Here is a 25058-nt window from a genome sequence, read left to right on the forward strand (position 1 = left end):
TTAAAAACTACCGCTCGGGCGCCAGACTTTCTGTCCTCATGTTATGTAATTCATATACTTGGCCCGATTGGTCTCGTAATAGCCCTTTAATAATCACATTAAATTAGTATTCCATACTCATCTCGATTAAAATCTATAATCGTATTTTAACATGATATAATATCTTGGGCATTACACTTTGTGTTTGTAACTGTCATATATGTTGCTCGAATAATGTTTTATTTTAAAGCACTTTTATGAATAATATTTTAAATTGTAGAGGAAGGGGAAACCTCAATCAGATGTGCTCGCGAATGTTCCTGGTCAGCGCGACAATTTCAAAGAAATTGAGAAAACATTACCCATGTCGTGCAAGTATATCTACTCTCATGTTGTTCGATTGCTGAATGAATCGGATACCATATGCATTAATTTTGAGGACGCTATGTTTGGACGTCCTAAAAGCATAAGGTTGCTAAGAGAAGATATCGTACGCTTTATGGAGATGAGGGAGATCGGTGCCAGACAAATTTTAGTTTACATGGGGTATATATGTGGGGGCCATTAGCTCCTAATCGTTATTACAATGCAATCAGATTAGGATTTAATTAATCACAGCGGAAAACGGGTTTAAAATTTCTTTTACGACGAGCCCAAAACATCTCTTCTAAATTTATAATACTAAAAATAGTATTTAATCTCAAATCATAAAACATGCCCACACGAAATCAAAACCAATCATATACAAACAACTCATATCCTCGGGACACGCCCCGGTATATAGATATATATACATATATACTGGGAACAAGACATAACATAAAACCTCAGACCAAGTTGTGGCTCCCTCCAGAAGTACCCTCTCTGGTCTCCTGATATCCTGGAGTACCTGCCATTGTCCACACACAAAGACAACAACAGCCCCCTTTGGGGTGAGCAAAGCTCCGTATGGAACAACCAATCATATATACCACAGATATCTAAATAATGATATATGGTATGCAATGCATGTATGTCGTGGAGGTATCAGGTCAAATGCCCATCCACTGAGCACATGTCAGAATCAATCGAATCGCTATCAAATCAAATCAATGCTCGAGCTGGCACACCGGCCGATATGGGAATACACATATGATAGCGTCGACGAAGCGCCATCAATCCCACATCTCATATCCAATCATATGGGGCCACAATTGTCTATGCTTTACGGGTCATATAATACCGGCATAGCGATTGTGTTCACAAACCCCGGAATCCAATCAAATCATATCAGGGTATCCAAGGATCATAGCTCAACGTGCATGTCATGTATCGATGTATGCATAAAATGATGTGTGTTAAAAAAACATTTATTTTATACATCGATACTCAAATCTCAATATCATGTATGTCACATCAAATCATCAAATAGGCACATAGACACGTATTCCAATCCAATCCAATCAATCTAATCATATATCATATAATACAGATACCTGTCGTATGTTACCCGGTCGCAACATACCTCAATTCTTCGTTCCAATTGATGTAGCTGGAAGATACACTTTATCTACATCAATTACATACTCATTTCAATCAATAACATACTCCAAAATCATTAATATGAGTTTCAAATATCATTTGAAACTTCAAAAATTCATATCAAATCATAATCATATCATAATTCAATTCCGACTTCGGATACGAGTTTATTGTCGGATATTCTACTACATATGAGAAATTCAACTTCAAATACATAATATTCCAGCACCTTGATATTTAAAGCTGATGGAACTGGAAGAAAATTACCTCTGTCAGAAGTCCTCGACGCGCAGATAACAAATATATAATTTGTTTCGCGTTTAGACGGCGTTTAAAAGTCAAATCGGACGATAGAAAATCAATTTCTCTTTCTCTCTCTCGAAATTATTATGTTGCAAGTGAAGAAAACGAACAGAAAAAGAGTTCTTATCCTTCCACCGCTCTCGCGCTCGGGCGGTAGAATTCTCGCGCCCGAGCGCGAGAAGTTCTGCCCCCGAGTGTCACTTGCACCGTGCTCGAGCGGTCAAAATCTACCGCTCGGGCGCGGAGGGTTCTGCCTAAAACATGCAGAGTTCCACCCTGGCGCTCGGGCGGTCATTTTCTACCGCCCGGGCGCCACACGTTCTGTACCAATATTTTGTTTTTGTACTTATTGGCGTCCGGCTTCTCAAATCAAATTCGTACAACACCAATTCATATACAGTCTTCATTCTCTCAATTTCATTGTCACGAGAAACATCAAATACATAATCACATATCAAATCCATTAATTATCGATAATCATATCAGATTTACGATAATACGATACACGGTCCTTACATTTCTCCCCCTCTTAAAAGATTTCGTCCTAGAAATCTCAAACATCACTATATACATAACATTGGTAAACATACATATGTCACCAGTTATAGTACATATCAAAACTAAGATCAGAATAAGGATCAGAATACATCGAATACAATGGAACAGATGGATCAGCATCAAATAAATGCGGATATGATTCTCGCATTTTGCTTTCCAACTCCCACGTCGATTCTTTAACACCATGTCGTGTCCATTGCACTCGTACTAGAGGAATCAATTTATTACGCAATATCTTTTCCTTTCGATCCATAATGCGAACAGGTTGTTCAACATAGGAAAGTGAAGGATCAAGTTCAACCTCATCAGGTGCAAGCACATGTGATGGATCTGGTTCATATTTCCTCAGCATAGAAACATGAAACACATCGTGAATAGCGGAGAGAGCTGGTGGCAATGCCAATCGATACGCAAGATCACCAACTCGATCAAGAATCTCATATGGACCAACATATCGAGGAGATAACTTTCCTCGCATGCCGAATCGAACAGTACCTCTAAAGGGAGATATTTTCAAAAACACTCTATCACCTTTCTGGAATTCCAAGGGTCGTCTTCGTTTATTCGCATAACTCGTTTGACGATCCTGAGCAGCTTTCATCCGCTGCCGAATTAACTGAACCTTATCGTTCATTTCCTGTATCATTTCAGGTCCAGTCAATTGTTTCTCACCAATCTCATCCCAGAATAACGGTGATCTACATCGTCTCCCATATAGAGCTTCAAACGGTGCCATACCGATACTCGTCTGAAAGCTATTATTATAAGAAAATTCAACCAATGGTAAGGCATCTTGCCATCCCATTCTGAAGTCCATCACAACAGCACGCAACATATCCTCTAACGTTTGAATCGTACGCTCAGTCTGGCCATCAGTTTGAGGATGATACGCAGTACTCATAGCCAAACGCGTACCCATAGCTTCTTGGAAACTACCCCAGAATTTAGAAGCAAACCTGGGATCACGATCAGATACAATTGAGACTGGCACACCATGCAGTCTCACAATATTCTCAATGTATAAACGGGACATTCTCTTATAAGGATAAGTCCGCTCATACGGAATGAAATGCGCAGATTTCGAATGCCGATCAATAATCACCCAAATAGCATCACAGCCCTTGGGCGAACGAGGTAAATGAGTCACAAAATCCATAGCAATATGTTCCCAATTCCATTTCGGGATTTCAAGACTATGGAGCAATCCTCCAGGTTTCATTCTCTCGGCTTTCACTTGCTGGCAGACAAGACATTTCGAAATAAATTCAGCAATGTCCTTCTTCATACGTCTCCACCAGAATTGAGGTCTCAATGTCAAATACATCTTCCGACCTCCAGGGTGAATACTGTATTTGCTACAATGTGCTTCTCGAAGAAGGGCAGATCTCAAATCAGAATCATTAGGAACTACCAGCCGACCATTAAGTCGTAAAGAACCATCAAAAGAAATCTGAAATCCAGACTGATGTCCAGCAGATACCAGTTCTTTCGACTTTTGGATCTGAGCATCGCTTCGTTGGGCCTTTCGAATCTTTGATATCAAATTTGGCTCAATTTGCAATGCTGAAACAGTGACAGAATTCCAATTCGAGTGAAAAGTCCAACCAGAAGTACATATATCCTCATGTACCTTGGCGACACTGACAGAAGCTAGAACATAATCATGAACTTTACGACTCAGGGCATCCGCAGTAACATTCACCGATCCAGGGTGATATTGAATCTCACAATCAAAATCTTTCAGGAGATCCATCCACCTGCGTTGCCTCATATTCAAATCAGATTGAGAAAAGAGATACTTCAGACTCTTATGGTCCGAATAGATAACAAACTTTTCTCCGTACAAATAATGGCGCCAAATCTTCAAAGCAAACACAATGGCAGCCAATTCGAGATCATGAACAGGATAACGTGTTTCATGAGATTTCAATTGACGAGAAGCATAAGCAACCACTTTGCCATGTTGCATCAGAACACAGCCCAAACCTTTACCAGACGCATCTGTACACACCACAAATCCTCCGGTACCTGAGGGAATAGTAAGCACAGGTGCTGTGGTCAATCTCGTCTTCAATTCAAGAAAACTAGCTTCACATTCATCTGACCAAATGAATCTCTGATTCTTCTGTGTCAGTTGAGTAATAGGTTTAGCTATCTTCGAAAATCCTTCAATAAAACGACGATAATATCCAGCTAAACCCATGAAGCTACGGACCTCAGGAACATTCGTAGGTCTCGGCCAATTCAATACAGCTTCGACCTTCAAAGGATCAACAGATATCCCATGTCTCGAAATGACGTGGCCCAGAAATACCACTTTGTCCATCCAGAATTCACATTTGGACAATTTGGCATACAAATGACTAGTACGAAGAGTTTGAAGTACCAGTCTCAAATGTTCAGCATGCTCCTTTTTCGATTTCGAATACACAAGAATATCATCGATAAACACAATAACGAATCGGTCCAGATAATCTCGGAAGACACGATTCATTAAATCCATAAAGATAGCAGGAGCATTCGTAAGACCAAAAGGCATAACCAGGAATTCATAGTGGCCATACCTCGTACGAAAAGCAGTTTTGGGCACATCTTCATCTCGAACTCGAACTTGATGATACCCAGAACGAAGATCAATCTTCGAGTATACAGAGGTACCTTGAAGCTGATCAAACAAGTCATCGATACGTGGAAATGGGTACTTGTTCTTCACAGTAGCCCGATTCAGTTGTCTATAGTCGATACACATTCGCATCGTACCATCTTTCTTTCGAACAAATAAAACTGGAGCTCCCCAAGGTGATACACTCGGTCGAATATATCCCTTATCGAGAAGATCCTGTAATTGTTCTTTCAATTCTTTCAATTCCAATGGTGCCATACGATAGGGAGCTTTAGAAATAGGCGTAGTCCCCGGCACATGATCAATACTAAACTCAACTTCTCGATGAGGAGGAAAATCAGGAATCTCATCGGGAAATACATCTGGAAACTCTTTCGCAACAGGAATCTCAGATAAAGAAGACTCCTTCTTCGAAATATCAATAGCGTAGATAAGATAACCCTCATCTCCGCTATTCAACAATCGAGACATTTCCAAGGAAGATACCAATGGAATTTTGGCTTGGGAACCCTTGCCATAAAAATTCCACTTGGGTCCATCAATCGATCGAAATCGAACTACTCCATGACAGCAGTCAACAGTAGCTCGATTCGTCATCAAGATATCCATGCCAACAATACAATCAAAGTCGTGCATTGGGAGGACAATCAAATTCAAAAATATCACATTATCCTCGTATATCAATACACAATTCTGTAAAACTTGCTCAGACAAAATAATCTTTCCTGCTTCTGAGTCGCAGGGCAGGCTGCTGAGTTGACACTTAAGGTGGAGGAACATACTGAGGACCTCCTCGCCTTAATCCAGCTTCAGCTGCCTTGGCTCATTCAACTACCTCTGCGTAGCTGGTAGGCAATCCAGAAACAACATAAGTATACAAAGTAGGATGTAAACCATTTACAAACCTGTTATATTTTGCCCTCGCATTTCCAGCTACGTGAGGTGCATACTTCAATAACGTAGAAAATTTCGAAGCATACTCTGCAACAGTCATCGTTCCCTGCTGCGGATTATTGAATTCATTCTCCTGAGCAGTATAATAGGAAGGATGGGAATACTGCTCCAAAAACTGGGCCTTGAAGACATCCCATGTGACTTCAGTCCCGGCCTCTTTCAATCCAATCTCAGCGGCTTCCCACCAAGATTTAGCTCGGTCTTTCAGCTGATACAAAGCAAGTTTCAGTCTCCGAGCCTTGGAATACTCCACAATATTAAACAAGTGCTCGATATCCTTCAGCCAGGCCTCAGCTCTTTCAGCACTCTCAGTGCCAAAGAACTTCGGTGGTTTGAGATCCTGGAATCGAACCATCACAACATCCATGGACAATCCTTCAAATTGCCCAACAATCCTCTCAGTACTGCTACTCGCAGTTTCATTTGTGTGATCCATCTACAAATCAAAAGATGAATATCACAATTTCATATCAATTTCATAATCTCATCGTCTCATATCATTATCTCATATCATCAATCTCATCAGATACTTACTCAAATCAAATCACATAAGAGCAAGTAATACAAATAAGGCAAACACATACGCACAATTCATTTGTGCCTATTCAAGTGTACACAAGACTCAATAGAGCATTCCCAGCTATGCTCTGATACCATCTAGTGTGGGGGCCCTTAGCTCCTAATCGTTATTACAATGCAATCAGATTAGGATTTAATTAATCACAGCGGAAAACGGGTTTAAAATTTCTTTTACGACGAGCCCAAAACATCTCTTCTAAATTTATAATACTAAAAATAGTATTTAATATCAAATCATAAAACATGCCCACACGAAATCAAAACCAATCATATACAAACAACTCATATCCTCGGGACACGCCCCGGTATATAGATATATATACATATATACTGGGAACAAGACATAACATAAAACCTCAGACCAAGCTGTGGCTCCCTCCAGAAGTACCCTCTCTGGTCTCCTGATATCCTGGAGTACCTGCCATTGTCCACACACAAAGACAACAACAGCCCCCTTTGAGGGTGAGCAAAGCTCCGTATGGAACAACCAATCATATATACCACAGATATCTAAATAATGATATATGGTATGCAATGCATGTATGTCGTGAAGGTATCAGGTCAAATGCCCATCCACTGAGCACATGTCAGAATCAATCGAATCGCTATCAAATCAAATCAATGCTCGAGCTGGCACACCGGCCGATATGGGAATACACATATGATAGCGTCGACGAAGCGCCATCAATCCCACATCTCATATCCAATCATATGGGGCCACAATTGTCTATGCTTTACGGGTCATATAATACCGGCATAGCGATTGTGTTCACAAACCCCGGAATCCAATCAAATCATATCAGGGTATCCAAGGATCATAGCTCAACGTGCATGTCATGTATCGATGTATGCATAAAATGATGTGTGTTAACAAAACATTTATTTTATGCATCGATACTCAAATCTCAATGTCATGTATGCCACATCAAATCATCAAATAGGCACATAGACACGTATTCCAATCCAATCCAATCAATCTAATCATATATCATATAATACAGATACATGTCGTATGTTACCCGATCGCAACATACCTCAATTCTTCGTTCCAATTGATGTAGCTGGAAGATACACTTTATCTACATCAATTACATACTCATTTCAATCAATAACATACTCCAAAATCATTAATATGAGTTTCAAATATCATTTGAAACTTCAAAAATTCATATCAAATCATAATCATATCATAATTCAATTCCGACTTCGGATACGAGTTTATTGTCGGATATTCTACTACATATCAGAAATTCAACTTCAAATACATAATATTCCAGCACCTTGATATTTAAAGCTGATGGAACTGGAAGAAAATTACCTCTGTCAGAAGTCCTCGACGCGCAGATAACAAATATATAATTTGTTTCGCGTTTAGACGGCGTTTCGAAGTCAAATCGGACGATAGAAAATCAATTTCTCTTTCTCTCTCTCGAAATTATTATGTTGCAAGTGAAGAAAACGAACAGAAAAAGAGTTCTTATCCTTCCACCGCTCTCGCGCTCGGGCGGTAGAATTCTCTCGCCCGAGCGCGAGAAGTTCTGCCCCCAAGTGTCACTTGCACCGCGCTCGAGCGGTCAAAATCTACCGCTCGGGCGCGGAGGGTTCTGCCTAAAACATGCAGAGTTCCACCCTGGCGCTTGGGCGGTCATTTTCTACCGCCCGGGCGCCACACGTTCTGTACCAATATTTTGTTTTTGTACTTATTGGCGTCCGGCTTCTCAAATCAAATTCGTACAACACCAATTCATATACAATCTTCATTCTCTCAATTTCATTTTCACGAGAAACATCAAATACATAATCACATATCAAATCCATTAATTATCGATAATCATATCAGATTTACGATAATACGATACACGGTCCTTACAATATATAATGTCTAACTTACAATATTTGTGCATTTATATAATATTTTTTGTTGTAGTTGTTCATATTTTGAAAATTTTCTAAACGATATATTTGTGCATCTATATCATGCAGTCACCTCTACAAAGATTTGAAGAAAAAAGACAAGGCTGATTTTTTTTCGTTTGTGGATCCCGGTAATATTCCTACATGCCCGATTGGCACAGATGGCCGTGACTTGTCACAACATATTGCTGACCAATTGGAAGCAGTGTGTAGAGATAGCATATGCTTCATCCCCTACAACACTGGGTAAGAATTTAGTTATTTATAGATGTCTACTTCATGGTACTCAATGATGTAATTTCATTTTTCCAGGTATCATTGGATCTTGACAATCGTTAACGAAGATAAGAATATGGTATATTTATTGAATTCTACGTCTAACAGGATCCGAGATGATACATGGAAAACTATTGTGACAAAGTAGGTAGTAGCTTATGTTGATTTCGAATACATTAACTTAAAAATATGCAAAAAAATAACTTCTTACTTTTTAAAATGTAGTGGGGTGAAGATGTACAATGCCTCTCAGGGTATTTCTAAAGGGCCAGGTTATAAAATATTGACGGTATGTATCGTACTTATTTGTGAATACATGAATTGGTAGTGGTTATTAATTAGATTGTGATTGTTGCATTAACTTTTCAATTCCATTATAGGGTAATATGAAACAAAGTGGTTCGGTTGAGTGTGGATATTGTGTCATGAGGTACATGAAAGAGATTGTCGATTGCGATGATCCACACTTGGAGAAAATGGTGAGTTTCTTCTTCGGATAAATTTGTTGATTGATTGAGATGCATTGTTGTCATTAAGATATATTTTATTGTTGAGATAATGTGTTGCCATTGGTCAATATTTTATTGTTGAGATAATGTGTTGCCATTGGAATATGCTTTATTGTTGAGATAATGTGTTGCCATTGGGATATATTTTATTGTTGAGATAATTGCTTGAGATGAGTTGTTGCCATTGTGATATATTTTATATTAGTGTTAAAAAAGTTAATATATGTTAATATATTTGATACATTGGGGGTTGGTTTGGGATCACGTCTCTGGGACATTGGGAAAATGCTATCATTGTAGTTGATAGAATATTATAATATTCATTGTATCCTTTATGTACGATGCGAATCGTTTCCATTGCTGCTACATAATTATAGTCAATGCTTTATAAGAACTGGTTTTACTTGCATGATTTGTCCACTGTGCATATGGGCGATAAGGTAGTGGCCTAATTCTAGCATTTTCTTCGGGGAAATGATAAAATGTTCATCTTAAATCTACTCAAGTGCTTACATTCATTTTTCTTCCAAGTTCCAATGAAGCAAACCTGTCATTGACATCCACGTGTCCTTTATTTTGTTCTAGTAATTTGCTTAAACAAAAAGCACTATTGAATGCATAGCCAAATAATCACTGTCTATTGGTCTTCCTTTCCTGTTTATGTATGTATTAATATCCAGTCCAGCATCTACTTTCCATATTTTCTTTGTTTATTTTTCTTCTTCTCTGTCTTTTCTGGTAAGACTTGTTCATATCGTTTCTGTTTTTTTTTTCCTTCTGTTTTTCCTTATTTTTCTTCTCTGAATGCATGGTGATTGGGGTGCAGTTGAAGGGTCAAACATATGATAAAAGTTTGAATTCAACGTATGATTTGTGATTGATTGCTTGTTTTGGTGGAAACAATTTGTGGGCAAGTGCAAAAGTTTAGTGTTTTTTTCTTTGATTGGATGGATCACTCTGTTCTTTCATAGATCAATGCTTCCATTTGCCACCTTGTTTTATATTCCTCAAAACTGAAATCGAGTTGGTTGAATTTGTTTCCCTGTTGTGCGTTAATGGTCCATGGATAAATAAATTTGCTTGGTGTTCGATATGCTACATCATTTTTCTATTAGGGTGGTTTTTATTTGAAATAGAAGAATCTAATGTATTTTCTTTTTCAAATTTCAGTTTGCAGGATGCATCAAGAATCAATATTACACCCAATGTCAATATGACGAGGTCAGAAGTGAATGGAGTGAATTTGTTTACTCCCATGTAGGTGCTTAGATGGAAGGTTTATGTTGGGATAAATATTTTGTTTGTCATTGTGGATTTTTGGATATAGTTTTGGTTTTCTGGATGCATTTTTTGGGTTACAATTGTGGATTGATGAATATGTAATTACGGATTCGTGGTTATTAATTATTTTTAGATGGATAATTTATGAATTTAATTATAATAGTGTATTAAGTCATATATTGCAATTATAGATTCTGTACAAACGAAGTTGTTTTGCGCAATTACTTCACCAAAATATTAATTACTGAAGTATTTAGAACTAATTACTTCGTCACTAAATGATAATTGTGAAATACCATCATATAAGATGAAGTTATATATAATATATTACTTCATTATTCACTATAATCAATGAAGTAAAACACATTTATTACTTCGTCACTAAATGTTACTTGTGAAGTAACATAATATAAAATACTTCAACAAATAGGATAAATGCTGGAGTTATAGAATAAATTTACTTCAACAAATAGGATAAATTGTGAGGTTGTTTAAATTTATTACTTCATTAAAATACATAATTACGAAGTATTTCAGCTGAATTACTTCTTCTATTATTGAAAATAATGAAGTAAAATATTATAAATTACATCGCTAAATAATAATTAAGATGAAGTTATATATGATATACTACTTCATTATTCACTATAATCGCTGAAGTAAAACACATTTATTACTTCGGCACCGGTCCAATTCCGGACCGGTTTCCTCCCAAAACCGGCCAAAAGACTTCGGTATTTTCAATACTACAACTTCGGGTATTATGCAAAGTAAAAGGTACATCTATTACTTCACGTCCATATACTTCGGCACTTAACTACCATATTACTTCAGATAATATCCGAAGTAAAAAGCCTTTTTTCACATAGTGTGTCAACTTGAAATAGACTACAAATATAAAAGTAAATAAAAAATTACTATAACCAAAATATCATGGCTTTTAAAATTAAATTATTAAATAAGACCTAAACAAATATGAACATATGATTAATTGATCTTGAGATAAATATAAATGCTTATATGTTGGACTACAGAGCTCGGTAAGACACCTCAAGAATTGAGGTGCCGCCCTTACCTATATATATATATAAAAACACATTACAATCCCCAAATAGTACTTGGGTTTTTTTTTTATCAAAAGCCTAGCCCATTTAGAATGCAACCACAATGGAAATGCGATGGGTCTAGGCCCAAACGAATGAGAGAAAGCTTCTCTTTAAATCCACCTAGGGCTTCTCATATTCACGGCACTCTAGTAAAATAGAATAGATAGAAATTCGCGTATTCAATTCAGAACTTGAGTGACAAAACCTAATCAGCTTTGTGGAATTACAGATGGAGGACATTATGTTGCCGATTCTATTCGAGCAGGCTCAAAAGATTCACCAAATCGCCTCCGATTCTTCAATCGAACAGGTTTTAGTGTGACTGTGTATTATATGTGTGTTATATTCTGCTATCTTTTCCTTTGAGTATTATTTCATGTATATGTTTCATTTTTAATAATTATTGTCAGGAAACTGTGAGAAACGGTTGCGAGCTTTTGAGGAAATGCGAGGATATGATTGGAAAGTTGGGGTTATTTTCATCTAATGAGATGAAGGATGATATCAGTACTAACAACCTCAAATATCTTCTTGTAGGTGTTGAATATTTTTTTAATCTTCATGAAAGGCAAAGTAATCTAAATGGATGAATGTTATGGTTTTGTTTTCCGCTTTAATCTTTAAACTCACTTTCTTGCAAATGTGATAAAAAAAACGTGAGCTGATTTTCGTTTCTGTGATAATCTGATGTATTGGTCGTGTCTGAAAGTTATCATTTAAAAGTATTTAACTCATGGTCTTTGATGCAGGTTCCATATTATCTCGGTGAGCTAACAGAAAAAAATTCACAGGAGAACCGGATTCAGATTCTTAAAGCTTCACTAGCCAAGCTAAAGGTACTAGTTTTAGATTTTGGTCACACGATAAGGCAATGTGCTCAAGGAAGCTATTGATAATTTTTTGAATGTCGAATTTTCATTTGGCCATATTCTAGGAATTTATTTCATTTTGTGAAGTTATGGAGCTAGTGCCAGAAGATGAACTGGAATCATCTATGCAATCAAGGAGCAATTCATCTGCTGATCAAAGAGCTAATTAAGAAGGTTGGCATTCTTCCTCGGACATGTTTCATCGAACTTCATAGTTCCATTTGTTGAATAAGTGACAGTACTCCTCTGCATCTAATACTTGGGATTTATTTCAGATTGCTCGGTTCAAACGCACAAAAGCGGCCGAGTCAAAATTGCTTGAAATAAAGGAACGGAAGGAACGTCGTGGGCGCTCAACTAGAGCATCTGCACTATCTACTCCCATAGAGAGGGGGGAACAAGATTTAGAGGATGATGACGGAGAAGAGGAAAGGGAAGTAAGTTGTTTATTGAGAATTCATTTAATCAATGTGATGTTCTTTATAGAATAGGTTTCTAGCGTGAGTTACACTGTGTCTCCTGGCTCTTCTTAATGCCAAAAGCACATAATATACAATTTTATGATGCACATTTCACTGCTGCTTGTAATTAGAATACATGTGGCCAATCTATGTAGCTGCTCTGAATCATGATAAAGAGGAAGAATTCACCATTTTATGGTCGTAATAACTTGAACAGACATATCTGGACTGAGAATTCACCTCTATTTAACACCATCACTTTCTTGTTGGCTTTAAGGCTTATTTTTTGCTGGTCATTTATTTTTCCTCTGTGTCAGTATTATGAGAAAAATTCACCCTCGCAATTGCCAATGTCACCATCTGATACGTGCTTTTCTATTCTATTTTGAAGCATAGACATGTTAAATTGTTTGTTATAACACATTTTTCCCTGATTGTTGTCAAAATTGTTGAAATCAATGCGCTAATTCTAAAAGGCATCCCTCAATGACACTGCTCAATTAAGAACCATTGTTTTGATTTGTTCCTCCCCTTCCCTCCATACCATTGCATGGATCATAATGATGATTGTTTGGTTACATGCCTGCAGGCATGGATAACCACCATCTCCTTGGCACTATGTAAGGTTGGTCTTTCTGATCTTTAACTGTCATTTGTATTTTTAACTTCTTTCTCTTGTTTCCTTGGTACTTGCTCACATGCCTATAACAGTCGTTTGATCTGTCGGAGATGCTTAAGAAAGAGGAAGAAATGCTCTTAGCTGTAAAGGAGAACCAGTCCAAGGTATGTAGTCGATAATATATTTTCTCTCTATCTTGTTCATGCATCGTCTTGGGAATGCATTCTTTCATGAAATTATATTCCACGGGTCTGGCAACATTTCCTTCTGTTCCCTTCAGTTCTCTTACAATGTGACTACTGTATAGGTGCTTCCCCGGCCTTCTGTTGTCAAGTTCATGGTTGCTTCGATACTACATTTTATTGTTTTCCTCGCGTGACCTGAATCCTCCTGTTGTCAAGTTCATGGTTGCTTCGATACTACATTTTATTGTTTTCCTCGCGTGACCTGAATCCTCAACTCTGTGTTTATTTCATATACCATATTCAACTTTCACAATTATGTTCTGTGTGCAAGTGATACTACGCCTTTTATAGGAAGGGGACGGCAACTATTCACAATCTACTCTGAATGAGCGCACCCACAAAGCTGAATCCTGGCATCGTGATGCTGCGGCAAGGGCTCGATATACTAAACCTGCAACTCCTATTACATGTGCTACTTTTGCTCAAGATGTTTTAGAAGGTCGAGCAAAGGTGTCACGGTTTCACGAGCACAAGCACCAACGTATGATATTCGGACCCGCTAGCCTTGTTTCCAAAAACCCAACAAGCGAGAGAGAGAGAATGGCAGCCCAGGTTTTCCAACCTCATCACAGGTATGCTGCTGCTAGTCTTAATAACTCAAAAATCACCCGACTCTTCGCTTTGAACACGCACTTGAGGAAAAGAAAATAAATAAATATGGTTCGCATTTACAGAATGCCAACTATGAGTATCGAAGAAGCTGGGCTGAAGGAGATGAATATTATGAACAAATGGCAAGAGAATAATGCAAAGCTCATGGAAGAAGCGAACTCATCATGGTACAAGGATAATCGTCAGTCAAAACCAGGCGAGGACGATGAGGAAGATGATGATGCGGCACAAGAGAAGGCAAGGGTGTGGGACGACTGTAAAGACGACAACCCTCGTGGGGCAGGCAATAAGAAGCTCACACCCTGTGGCTAAGACTGAAGATATTGTTGAAATTTCTTTCATGTCACTAAGTAGAATTACACAAATAAAATTGGCGGATGTTTGCTTCGGTTTTCCGTGTCTGCCTAGTGATTCAGTTCCAGTTTTGTGGTGCTGCTGTTATAAATTATGAACATTTCCTTGTATGATAGACGTAGCCGATGAGTAATTTAAACTTAAAATAAATTCTATTAATATAATTGGAATTTCAAATCATTGTGTTTGGGCTAAAATTATGCAACTACAATTAGTTATCTCAGCCCATGAATTTATATCAACAAAGAAGTTAAAGAAGCTCATGAATTTAAAGCGTTTGAATAAATCAAGAAACGCCCAAACATGATAAGATCGTGGATAATGAGAAAGAGTATGTTTTTTGTCACGAATATTTATCTGTGAGACGAGACAATATCAATAAAAAGTAATATTTTTAGCATAAAAATTAATACTTTTTCATGGATTACCCAAATAAAAGATCCGTCTCACAAAATACGACTTATGAGACCGTCTCACACAAGTTTTTGCTAATGAGAAAAATGAAGGAACCATCCAGAATTTGGGAAAAAAAAAATTAATCGACATAAATAAAAAGAGATAATATAGACATAGTACAAACTCTGATAACTCCATGCAAAAATTCATAGATAGCCAGAGACGGATTTACGCTAGCGCTGTACTGGGCTGTAGCCCAGCCCACTTTTTAATTTAGCGACGGTTTTTCAATAACCGTCGCTATTAGTTGTGACGGTTTTGTAAACCCGTCGCCGATGTGGATCGGCGACGGTTTTAATTACAACGTCGCTAATAGCGACGGTTGTGTCAAAAACCGTCGTACATCGATGTCTTAGTCCAATCAAGTCTCGTCCATTTACAAGGATGAGACCAAATTCATCCCATATCCTCTGATCCGCCCCACCTCAATTCTACAAAATTTCTCTCCCAAGTCCCAAGTCCCAAGCCCTTTAGCGACAGAATAGAATTGTGGACTCTCGAAGAAATCGAATTGCTCATCGGCAAAGCAACAATCCAGGTAAGAATCGGCTATACATTTTTTATTTTGTTTTTTATAGCTTCTATGTGTGTGATTTGTGGTTTCTTGATTGTTTGTGGTTGAGTTGTTGATTGACTATTACTTGTTTATTTGTTTAATAATTATTTTATTCTTGCTTAGGAGTATAACTTGAACTATTTCAAAATGGAACATCAATCTGCTGCAAAGAAAGGAAAAACATTGATATCATCTTTCTTTAAGAAGAAAGATCGTCAAGCTAGTGAAGATACTTCAATTCCTACGGTCCTTACAATGCAACATCAATCCAGTGAAAGTTTTCTATTTCCCAATATCCAAATTCCTTCATGTTCCTCTCCTAGAGACGATCATCAGTCTTCGTCTACTTTTATTGAACGAGATCCGGGAAAAAGAAAACAGATATGTGAATATCATGATAATGTACGAGATGAGATAAGACGTTCATATCTAAATATGGGGCATTATCAACGAGATATGTTGGAGTATCCAGGTACAAAATTTGGAAGCCAGAATCGTCGTTTTCAGAAAATCGTTGTAGGGCACAACTTCTTTGAACGATATAATGTAATTTTTTTTAATAATATATAACTTATCATATTGAGTTCAAGCCCCCCCAACTTTTATTCCTGGATCCGTCCCTGTAGATAGCTCAAGCGTTTTCATAGTTTTGTTACAAATTTCCAACATATTTTATTTTAAAGTTCCATGATATTTAAAATCCTACTATTTCGTATATACATAATAATATTGATATTTTATTTCTTCAAGTTTGATTTTCATTCTTTAATTTTGAAGGTGTATTTGTTTAAGAGATTCGTATCAATCCTTATTTTATTAGCTTAAATTAAAATATTCAAATACAAATTATGTAATAACTCACAATCAATCCGGTTGTTATGGACTATGGTGGACCAAACTCAGGTACTCTTCGAAGTTCTATCCATATGTTTTCATATAATATATTATTATTAAAAATAAATAAATTAATGTAAATTAAAAAATTTATGGATTGCTTTGAATACATTTAAAGATAATTATAAAAATATATTTTAATTAAAATAAGAGAGAAATAATTCCTGATAAGATCGCACCGTCCCCACCAGCCCACGCCAGCCAATGGAGAAGTTGTTCGAGGCTTCTTCTCCTTTTCCGGCGGCTGAAGCGACTTCTTGCAATCCCTAGAGTTGTTTCTTTCGGCGTTTTTGACGCCGTTTCCGCATGTTGCCCTACCTCAAAGGGGTTGATTTCGATAAACCCACAATTGTATGCGTACTTGAAACAACCATCCAATTGGATTTTCCTTTTTCAGGAATAGAAGCGAAAAGGGGATTACGAAATAAGAAATTTGTTTTGGGTATTAAGGGTTGCATGGGATTTGTACGATGGTGCTGTATCCGATGTGCTACACTACGCCTGCATTGCGAAGGGCACCACCGTTTTGGCGGAGTTCAATTCCAGGGACGAGACCCTTGGTGCTCTTGCCGCGAAATACTCCGGCTTTTCATTCCACCTTCTCCCACACCGTCCGCTCCCGCACCTACTCTTTCTTGATCGAGGACCCTTTCGTTTATTTCGCGATTTTCGATGTGAAATTGGAGAATTCGGAAGGTTGGGCATTTTTGAAGAGCGTGAAAGAGTCTTTTGAGGACGTTTTTAACGGGGATCCGGGGAAAAAGAGGTTGGAACTTTTGAGCTCACATTGTTTTCAAGGTGAATTTAACCCGGTTTTCCATCAACTTCTAGGTCATGCTCTCGGCACAGACGTGGAGGGCTTCGGGTCTCCCGAGGGGGATGAGAATGAACCCAAACGGGATGTTGTGGTCGGGGCCCTGTTCGGTGGGAAGACATAATTCAGATGCTGCCATGAGGTTCAAGATGATCAAGAAAAAGTGGTTCGGAGAATTCAAGGAAAAGGGAAGAATGAATACCGAAAAAGGAGAAAACCGAGTTTGTGAAGAAAATGAAAATCATGGGATAGGATCTGGCCGAGAATTTTCTCTTGTTATGCACAAGAATGGAGTTTATTCTACAGAATTACTGGGGCTACACAACCATCACAAGGCAAAGAATGTTTGGAAAAAGCAAGTTTGGATTGTTTTGTCCCTAGATCTGATCATTTGCACCATCTTGTTTGCAGTTTGGTTGTGGGTTTGCAGTGGGTTTAAATGCGTTGACCGCTGACAGCTGAACAAATTTGGAAAAATATCAAAGGTTTTTTTGTCTTGTTTTTGTATTACACAGATAAGATGCATTGGCATATTTTGGATGCAAATCGACCGCAAAATGTGGTTTTTTGGCGTTTGCTGGTAAAGTTGATTTTTTTTACCAATGACAATCAAATCTGTGTTATAGCACAGGACGAGTTGATTTATGCTGCTGTTGTAAACATTTTGTGTTGAAGGCTTCTTCAGTGTGTATAGTAGGTGTTGTATAGAATTCATATGCAAGGCGGTGGATTCTGTATGTTTTCTTGAACTTGGTTGGTGTGCAATGAATTGTTTTTATATATTTTTTTTTATTTGTCTGAGTCTTAATTATGGCTTTTTAGAGGTTTCGTTGTTGGAGTCGAATTCGTATGTTCGTCTAGAAATGCAATCAACTTGGCTCTTTGGAGTTTCAGTGTTTTTTGAATCTTAGTCTAGGTGATGTGTTTGGTTATTGTGAAGGCTCAAGCATCATGACGAAAATGGACTAAATGTCACTTGTGTTTTGCTTTCTTCTTGATTTATTATTGCCAAGACTTTTAAAATAGCCATGTCATCTAGATCCTTATATAGTGTCCAAGACAGGTTATTCACTTCAAGGCAATGTTTTGATTCCATCGAAGCCCTTAATGCATTGTTCCATGGATTCCATGCGCAAAATTTATACTGTGTGAAGTTAAAAATATGGCCCTAGCATGCATCTTCATTAATCATTAGCGAAACAATCAATGACAGGAGATGGTCAAGAGAGACATTTCCGGCTCACTTCGAAATTTTTCCAGCAGCTTAAAGTTGAACGTTATCCATCTTATTGTTAATCGTCAACAATGTTGATGCTCTGGTGCCGTGCGACGCCTTAGCTTTGTTGGGGGCGATCATAATTCAGTTTTTGGTTGTGTGAGTTTCTTAGATAGCCGAATACTCGTATTGATTCTGCATTCACTTCATGTTAATCTAAGGAGATCAGTGTCAGTTTTTATGTGTCCTAAACTTACTGTGACGCGTTAGCTGTTGGTATACTTGCACGTCCAAACATTTAATGGCAATTGCTTTAAAAAAAATGAAGTTTTCAATTTTATTTTTTAGCATATAGAACGTCAAACAAACAAATCTTATCATATAAACAACTTCATTGGTAATCAGGGGCGGAGGTATGGTGGGGCTGGGTTGGGCTCCAGCCCCACCTAATTTTAAAAAAAAATTATATATATATGTTTTATTTTAAAAATTTTATTGATAGCCCCACCTAATTTTTTAAAATATATATATGTATATGTTTTATTTTAAAAATTTTATTGATTAGCCCCAAAACTCAATTTATATTCTCTTTTTTTCACTTGTCCATCTTTATTATTTTCTCTCAAACTATCACAATTTTCATTATTTCAAATGGCCGCAACTTCATCATCGATCACCATTTTTCAAAATTGATTGTAGATTCGGAAAATCCACGGCATAAGCTTTCTTTTAATACCGAAATTTCGAAGTTTCTTTGTCGTCTTGAAATCAGCCGTCGCCCATCGGTTGCCGTTTTCATCGAAAATCATGAGGAAATCTTAGTGTTAGACTTTCTACGGTTCGTTCTTGTTGTTCTTAGTTAGATTTCAAATTTTAAAGGTAATTTCAGATTTTAGTGTTTCGAAATTTGGGTATTTTGGTTTTCTTGAATTTCGATAATTGATATATATTAAATTGTTGATTGTAAATACTATATTTGAGCCAATTGATTGTATTTACAATTTTTTGGAATTTATTTGATCATTATTTCGAATTTTCAGATTTTATTTTGGGGATTGTCGATTTTTAATTTTTATTATTTATTACTTGGATGTTTAGATGCTATAGAAAATATCAATGTGAATTTATGGAATTTTGTAGGAATTGTTGAAACTTGTTAAAACAGCTCTTCGTAACAAAATGGAAGCAGAGTTTTTTGGAGATTCTATGGTAATCTACATCGAACGAGATTTGGTTGAAAAAATTGATAACGATTTAATAATTAATGAGTTTTATTCTAAGAAGAATCGAAGAGCACAACTTCAGTAGTGTTTTAGCTTCATGTTTTTTAAGGTATTAATTATTAAATACTCTTGTTCTATGTTTTCATGAAGACAGTGTTTACATATTTTTTATTTTAAATTTTTTATTTAATTATTTATTTTATTAAATACCATATGGGACGGAGCCAGCCCCAGGTAATTTTGTATCCTGGCTCCGCCCCTGTTGGTAATGATGTTCACTACTGCATCTTACGACTGTATTATAGTAAGATCTGCATCTAATTATATCACTGTAATTATTTAATCACTCAAATTTCGGTAAAGGGGTTATTTAAAGTGATTCACAGTGTTATCAAATCTTTTGTAAAATTTAAATTGTTCCAAATTATCATAATTAAGCTAAAAATACTCAAGCCAACATATTTATGTATTGTTGGATTGGACTAATGATCGTTGGCCCGTCTTTGTTGAAGATCAATTGCAAACGAATTAAGCAATAATTTTTTATTCGAGCAAAACCAACGCGGGTGATTAAACTGGTTGTAGTAGGAGTCCTTCTCTTTTCCCTGTTCATAGCAGCGATAGACGACAAGGTATTTGTACAGACTTTCCAAATCCAAGCGTCAAGAACACGCTAAAATATTAAATGACATTTTTTGTTTGCTTAAGATTCTACAACCGGGGGCCAATAGCTATTTGTTGATCCTTATTGCCACTTTTTTATTATCATCTGCTAAAAGGTTGAATTTTTGCTTGTGATAATCTCTAATTTTTACCAAATTTGTCAATTTTCGAAGTGGGCATACATTTCATATGTTCGGAAAAGTTCCATTCTGTCATATTTCTGTGTTAAAAATTGCAACAACTGAAATGGAAAGCGTTGAACGCATCTCAGCATCGTATGACGTTGCAGATGAAGAGTCGCAATCATTAGTGTCTTCTAGCCCCCATTTGATGTCAGCTCTTGATCCGGGTAAATTTGATATCTTTCAGATAGCGAATGTTAAATATGTAGAGCTTTAGTCTTTTGTTGCCTAAGTTCTTCTATTGTTTTTGCCATGTGATTTATTATTTCCTTTGCTGTTATAGATATAGCTCTACCGCGGGATAAATTAACCTTGAAATCCATCAGTCAAGATGGTTTATCTAGTTCTTAGACACAGTAAGTTTGTCGCTCGGCCTTTTTGTTACTTATTTTAATTTGTTTCTTGCTTTTCCCTATTATAATTTTTCTGTTTCTGAATCAAGAATTTACTTCAGCTAAATTTAGTTTAATGACTTGCATAGCGATTCTGACTTTTTCGTATATTCCATTTTGATAATTTAGTTAAAAATATGGGTTGATCGAATCCTAGCTCCCTTCTGGTTGTTTTTCCTCTGGTTATGTCTTCTTAAAAATTGAACTATTTGTCTCAGGAGAAATGTTTATGTGGTACTGGTAGCAACTGGAAGTTTCAATCCTCCCACATTCATGCATTTGCGTTGTGTAAGACATCTAATTATCAATGATAAAATCTTGTTTTGTTCATACCCCACCTTTATCCAGTGATGATAAATTCTTGTATTGTTCCGATCCCAGTTTTATCTATTGTTTCTTGCCTTTATTTATTTTTTTCCCTACCGGTAGAGGTGCTCCAATAGTTTGGGTTAGTTGCGGTGGAATACATGTTCATGCGTGTTGTTCTGGTGAAATGGGTAGTTGTGCTAATTGTTATCGCTGGTTGCATATTTCCACGAAGTTTTGCCAACAATCCTTGTTCTTTTTGTCAGAGCTTGCAAGAGACGCATTAAATTCGCAAGGGTTTTGTGTCATTGGTGGTTATATCTCACCTGTGAATGATGCATACAAAAAGAAGGTAATATGGATATCTGTTCCCTTATTTGCATAAAAGAAAGTACAGCTTGGGCGACCTACCATTCTTAGAATAAATTTTAACACTAATGAAGATGTTGATTGTTAAGATGAAAAAACACCAAAGAAAAGGTGTTATAAGATTATCAGTTGCTGAGGCTACTTGAGAAATAACATGGATAGTGTGGCACATGGCTAGTTCCCTGATAAGAACGGTGGAAACGGTTTTTACTTGTTTGATCAGTAAATCCATGCCGTTTTAATTTTTTCCTTTGTCGACCTTTTGGCTTTTTAAACTCTTCAAATACTTCATCAACTCTATGATCAAAATGTTTCAGAGCAGAGTAACTTCAACTTATTTTTTATTTTCATTTTTAATGATTTTTTTATGCCTGCTTGCCATGGGTGTATGGAAAAGCAACTTTCACCAGATCTCAATATATGCATCAGGATTGTGTACAAATTAGTTGCTTATGTTCTAACCTCAATTTCAGGGTCTTGTACACGCGCAACATCGTGTTACCATGTGTGATCTCGGTTGTAGAAGTTCCAACTTTATTATGGTGGATTCATGGGAGGTCTCTCTCTCACTCTCGCACACACATTGCACATGAACAGACTAAGAATAATTAGCACAGAAAACATTAAATTTCGGAAAATTTGAATTACTTACTCATGCTTCTGCTAGTGTAATTAAATTTGTACTTTTTCCTGTCGTTTTTACTATTTCCATCTGTCGATAGGCAAGTCAGGATACCTACCAGCGCACATTGACAGTTTTGTCTAGAGTTAGGACTTCTCTATGCAAGAGCGGATGTGTACCCCATGGTAAACTGATTTATTTTTAAGCTAAATCTTCCTTACAGTTACAGACATTATAGCTCTTTTACATGTCAAGTTAATGAAATTGTCTTATCTTCGTAGAGTCTCTCAAAGTCATGCTTCTTTGTGGTTCTGATCTATTAGAATCTTTCACCATTCCTGGAGTTTGAATCCGTGAACAGGTAAAGTTGCGCAGTACGGTCGGTAGAGGAAGAAGCCTGATACAGAAACGTGTATGTTTAAAATAATTTGTAAAAGCAAACTGTTAGAACTTTTGATTTATTTTCAGGTTAAAACTATATGTAAAGACTTTGGATTGGTTTGCATTTGTAGAGATGGCCAAGACATCGAGAATATCATATTGAATGATGATACTTTGAATGAATTCAAGGTAATCGTTTTTCTTGTGTCTTCTGGTCAGCTCAAATTTGCTTTCGAACAAAGGGGAGTGTGTCATTTTTCAAAAGTCTTGAAAGTCTCTCTCTCTATCATAAACGAACCTTTTTGTTGTTCAACATAATTCATTGCAGGATAATATCAAGATCGTCGATGAAGTAGTACCGAATAGAATCAGTTCGACGGGGTTGAGGTAAAAACGCCCACTCTGAACATGCATGCATCAATTTTCTTATATATGAATGTGGCACAAAAGTTTGAATCTTGGTCATTGATCCAATGAATTTGAGTTTATGCTAAACGAGTTTCCATTCCCAGGGATTGCATTTCAAGAGTGCAGTCTGTGAAGTATTTTACGGCGGATGAAGTAATTGATTACATCAAACAAAATAACTTGTACACAAGACAGAGAAAAGATGATTCTACCAGTGTTTTTTTGTTTGGAACTCTTTTCCCAATAAAATCACTTTGTCGGATCATTTCATTTATGAAAGTTAATTTAATAACCTTATTTCTGATTTGTTGTGAACGAAATGATAATTAGTATAATACATATAATTTCTTATATTTTCCACTAAAAATTTATAGCTGGCTGTTTATTTAATTAACAAGTTGGCAAAACCAAAACGAAATCCATGTGTTAAAACTTCAGTGACATTAGTTACTTTGCACACGCGATGCGTGTGTACAATATTTTTTATCATTATCGAGGGACTAAAGTGAAATTTGACAAATTATGGAGAGACTAAATTGATATTTGAATGGTTGAAATTAAAAAATAATAATAAGTGTGTGTTGAAATTTAAAACAAAAAACAAAAAGGTTATGTTAATAGGGGAAGTTGGTGAAAAATCCCCAATCAAAACATTTTTTTGGGTTCACTCCCTACCCACAAAATTGTGGTACTGTGTCATACAAAATGTGGTACACATCATGTGAAAATGTGGTACAATTCATGTGGAAATGTAGTACACTTCATGTGGAAATGTGGTACTAAAAACGTACCCAGGGACTGGACACAAAAATAATCGACGGCTAGGGACTGGAGGCCAATTTCTCGAAGGGTAAAATTGGGAAAAAAAGTTAGTGTCCTCTCTAGGTAGTTATTATTATGTGATCACACTTAATAGAATACTAGTTACTAGGCACACGCGATGCGTGTGTGTATAATTTTTTTTATCATTATCGATGGACTAAAGTATAATTTGAAAATTTATGGAATGACTAAATTGATATTTAAATTATTGAAATAAAAAAATAAAAATAAAAGTATGTGTTGAAATTTAAAAACAAAAACAAAATAAAAAACCAAACGTGTAATATTAGTATAATATAAGAGTAAATTTGGAAGAAAAAGTTGATGTCCTCCTATGTAGTTATTATCATGTGTTTATTTTTAATATAATAGAATAGATTATAGATTTGCATTTTATAGAAATTTTAGTGCACGTGAAACATAACAAACAATTTTGTTTTTAAATTTAAAAAATAGTATATTTATTGGTGGGCCCCACCACGCGTTAAATTGGAACCATCCGTTGTCCCATTCTTGATTTCTTCATAAAACCAAACCCCCTTCTCCGTCTCTGTAGTCTCGTTCCATGCAATTCCATACAATCCCAACTATTCTCGCACTTTCACTATGAAAAGTCAGTACGCTTCAATGAATCGGACTCTTTCTTCAGTCGTCTGAAAACCCAAAAAATAAATAACATTAATGTACACAAAAATCGAGCGCTGTTGTGCTTTTGAATTTTCCGAGTCAGAATAAAGTACTCCAGCGGAAGATTGTTCTTGAAATACTCGAGAAAGGGTACTGGTAGGCTGCTAGATTACAATTGGCGACTCAATTACTCACGCGCAAGTGGCATTAAATATTGAAGCGATAATGATGAAGTAGCCTTTTTTGCCCGATGATGGGATATATAGTCCCGGTTTTGAGGTTTTCAGAAGGAGGGTTTTTTAGGGTTGATTTGTTTTTCTTTGAAAGAGTTGAAATTTATGGAAGCGGCGGCAGGTGGTGGTGA

The 25058-nt window shown here is 36.6% G+C and overlaps 2 protein-coding genes and 2 pseudogenes across 2 annotated transcripts in view; all 4 read left to right on the forward strand.

The window, feature by feature from the left end:
* LOC140817548 (PP2A regulatory subunit TAP46-like) overlaps positions 1-14913 on the forward strand; it is a 37752-nt gene extending 22839 nt beyond the window's left edge. The window contains exons 6-10 of the mRNA XM_073177302.1: positions 12748-12909; positions 13523-13558; positions 13645-13716; positions 14089-14369; positions 14472-14913. Coding sequence (XP_073033403.1) covers positions 12748-12909; positions 13523-13558; positions 13645-13716; positions 14089-14369; positions 14472-14721 — 801 coding nt within the window. The 3' untranslated portion in view covers positions 14722-14913. The remainder of the gene's footprint in view (positions 1-12747; positions 12910-13522; positions 13559-13644; positions 13717-14088; positions 14370-14471) is intronic.
* Positions 313-10562, forward strand: LOC140817549 (uncharacterized). Its single transcript, XM_073177303.1, has 6 exons — positions 313-525; positions 8501-8677; positions 8744-8851; positions 8933-8996; positions 9088-9186; positions 10387-10562. Exons 1-6 carry the CDS (start codon positions 344-346, stop codon positions 10483-10485), a joined length of 729 nt encoding a protein of 242 aa, XP_073033404.1. The 5' UTR covers positions 313-343; the 3' UTR covers positions 10486-10562.
* Positions 14914-15922: 1009 nt separating the features above from the next.
* Positions 15923-18388, forward strand: LOC140816015 (phytolongin Phyl2.1-like; annotated as a pseudogene).
* A 2300-nt stretch (positions 18389-20688) lies between these two features.
* LOC140816016 (nicotinamide/nicotinic acid mononucleotide adenylyltransferase-like) lies at positions 20689-23575 on the forward strand (annotated as a pseudogene).
* The last annotated feature ends 1483 nt before the right edge of the window (positions 23576-25058 follow it).

This window comes from Primulina eburnea, chromosome 16 (assembly GCF_022965805.1).
Source record: "Primulina eburnea isolate SZY01 chromosome 16, ASM2296580v1, whole genome shotgun sequence".
In the NCBI taxonomy this organism is placed as follows: domain Eukaryota; kingdom Viridiplantae; phylum Streptophyta; class Magnoliopsida; order Lamiales; family Gesneriaceae; genus Primulina; species Primulina eburnea.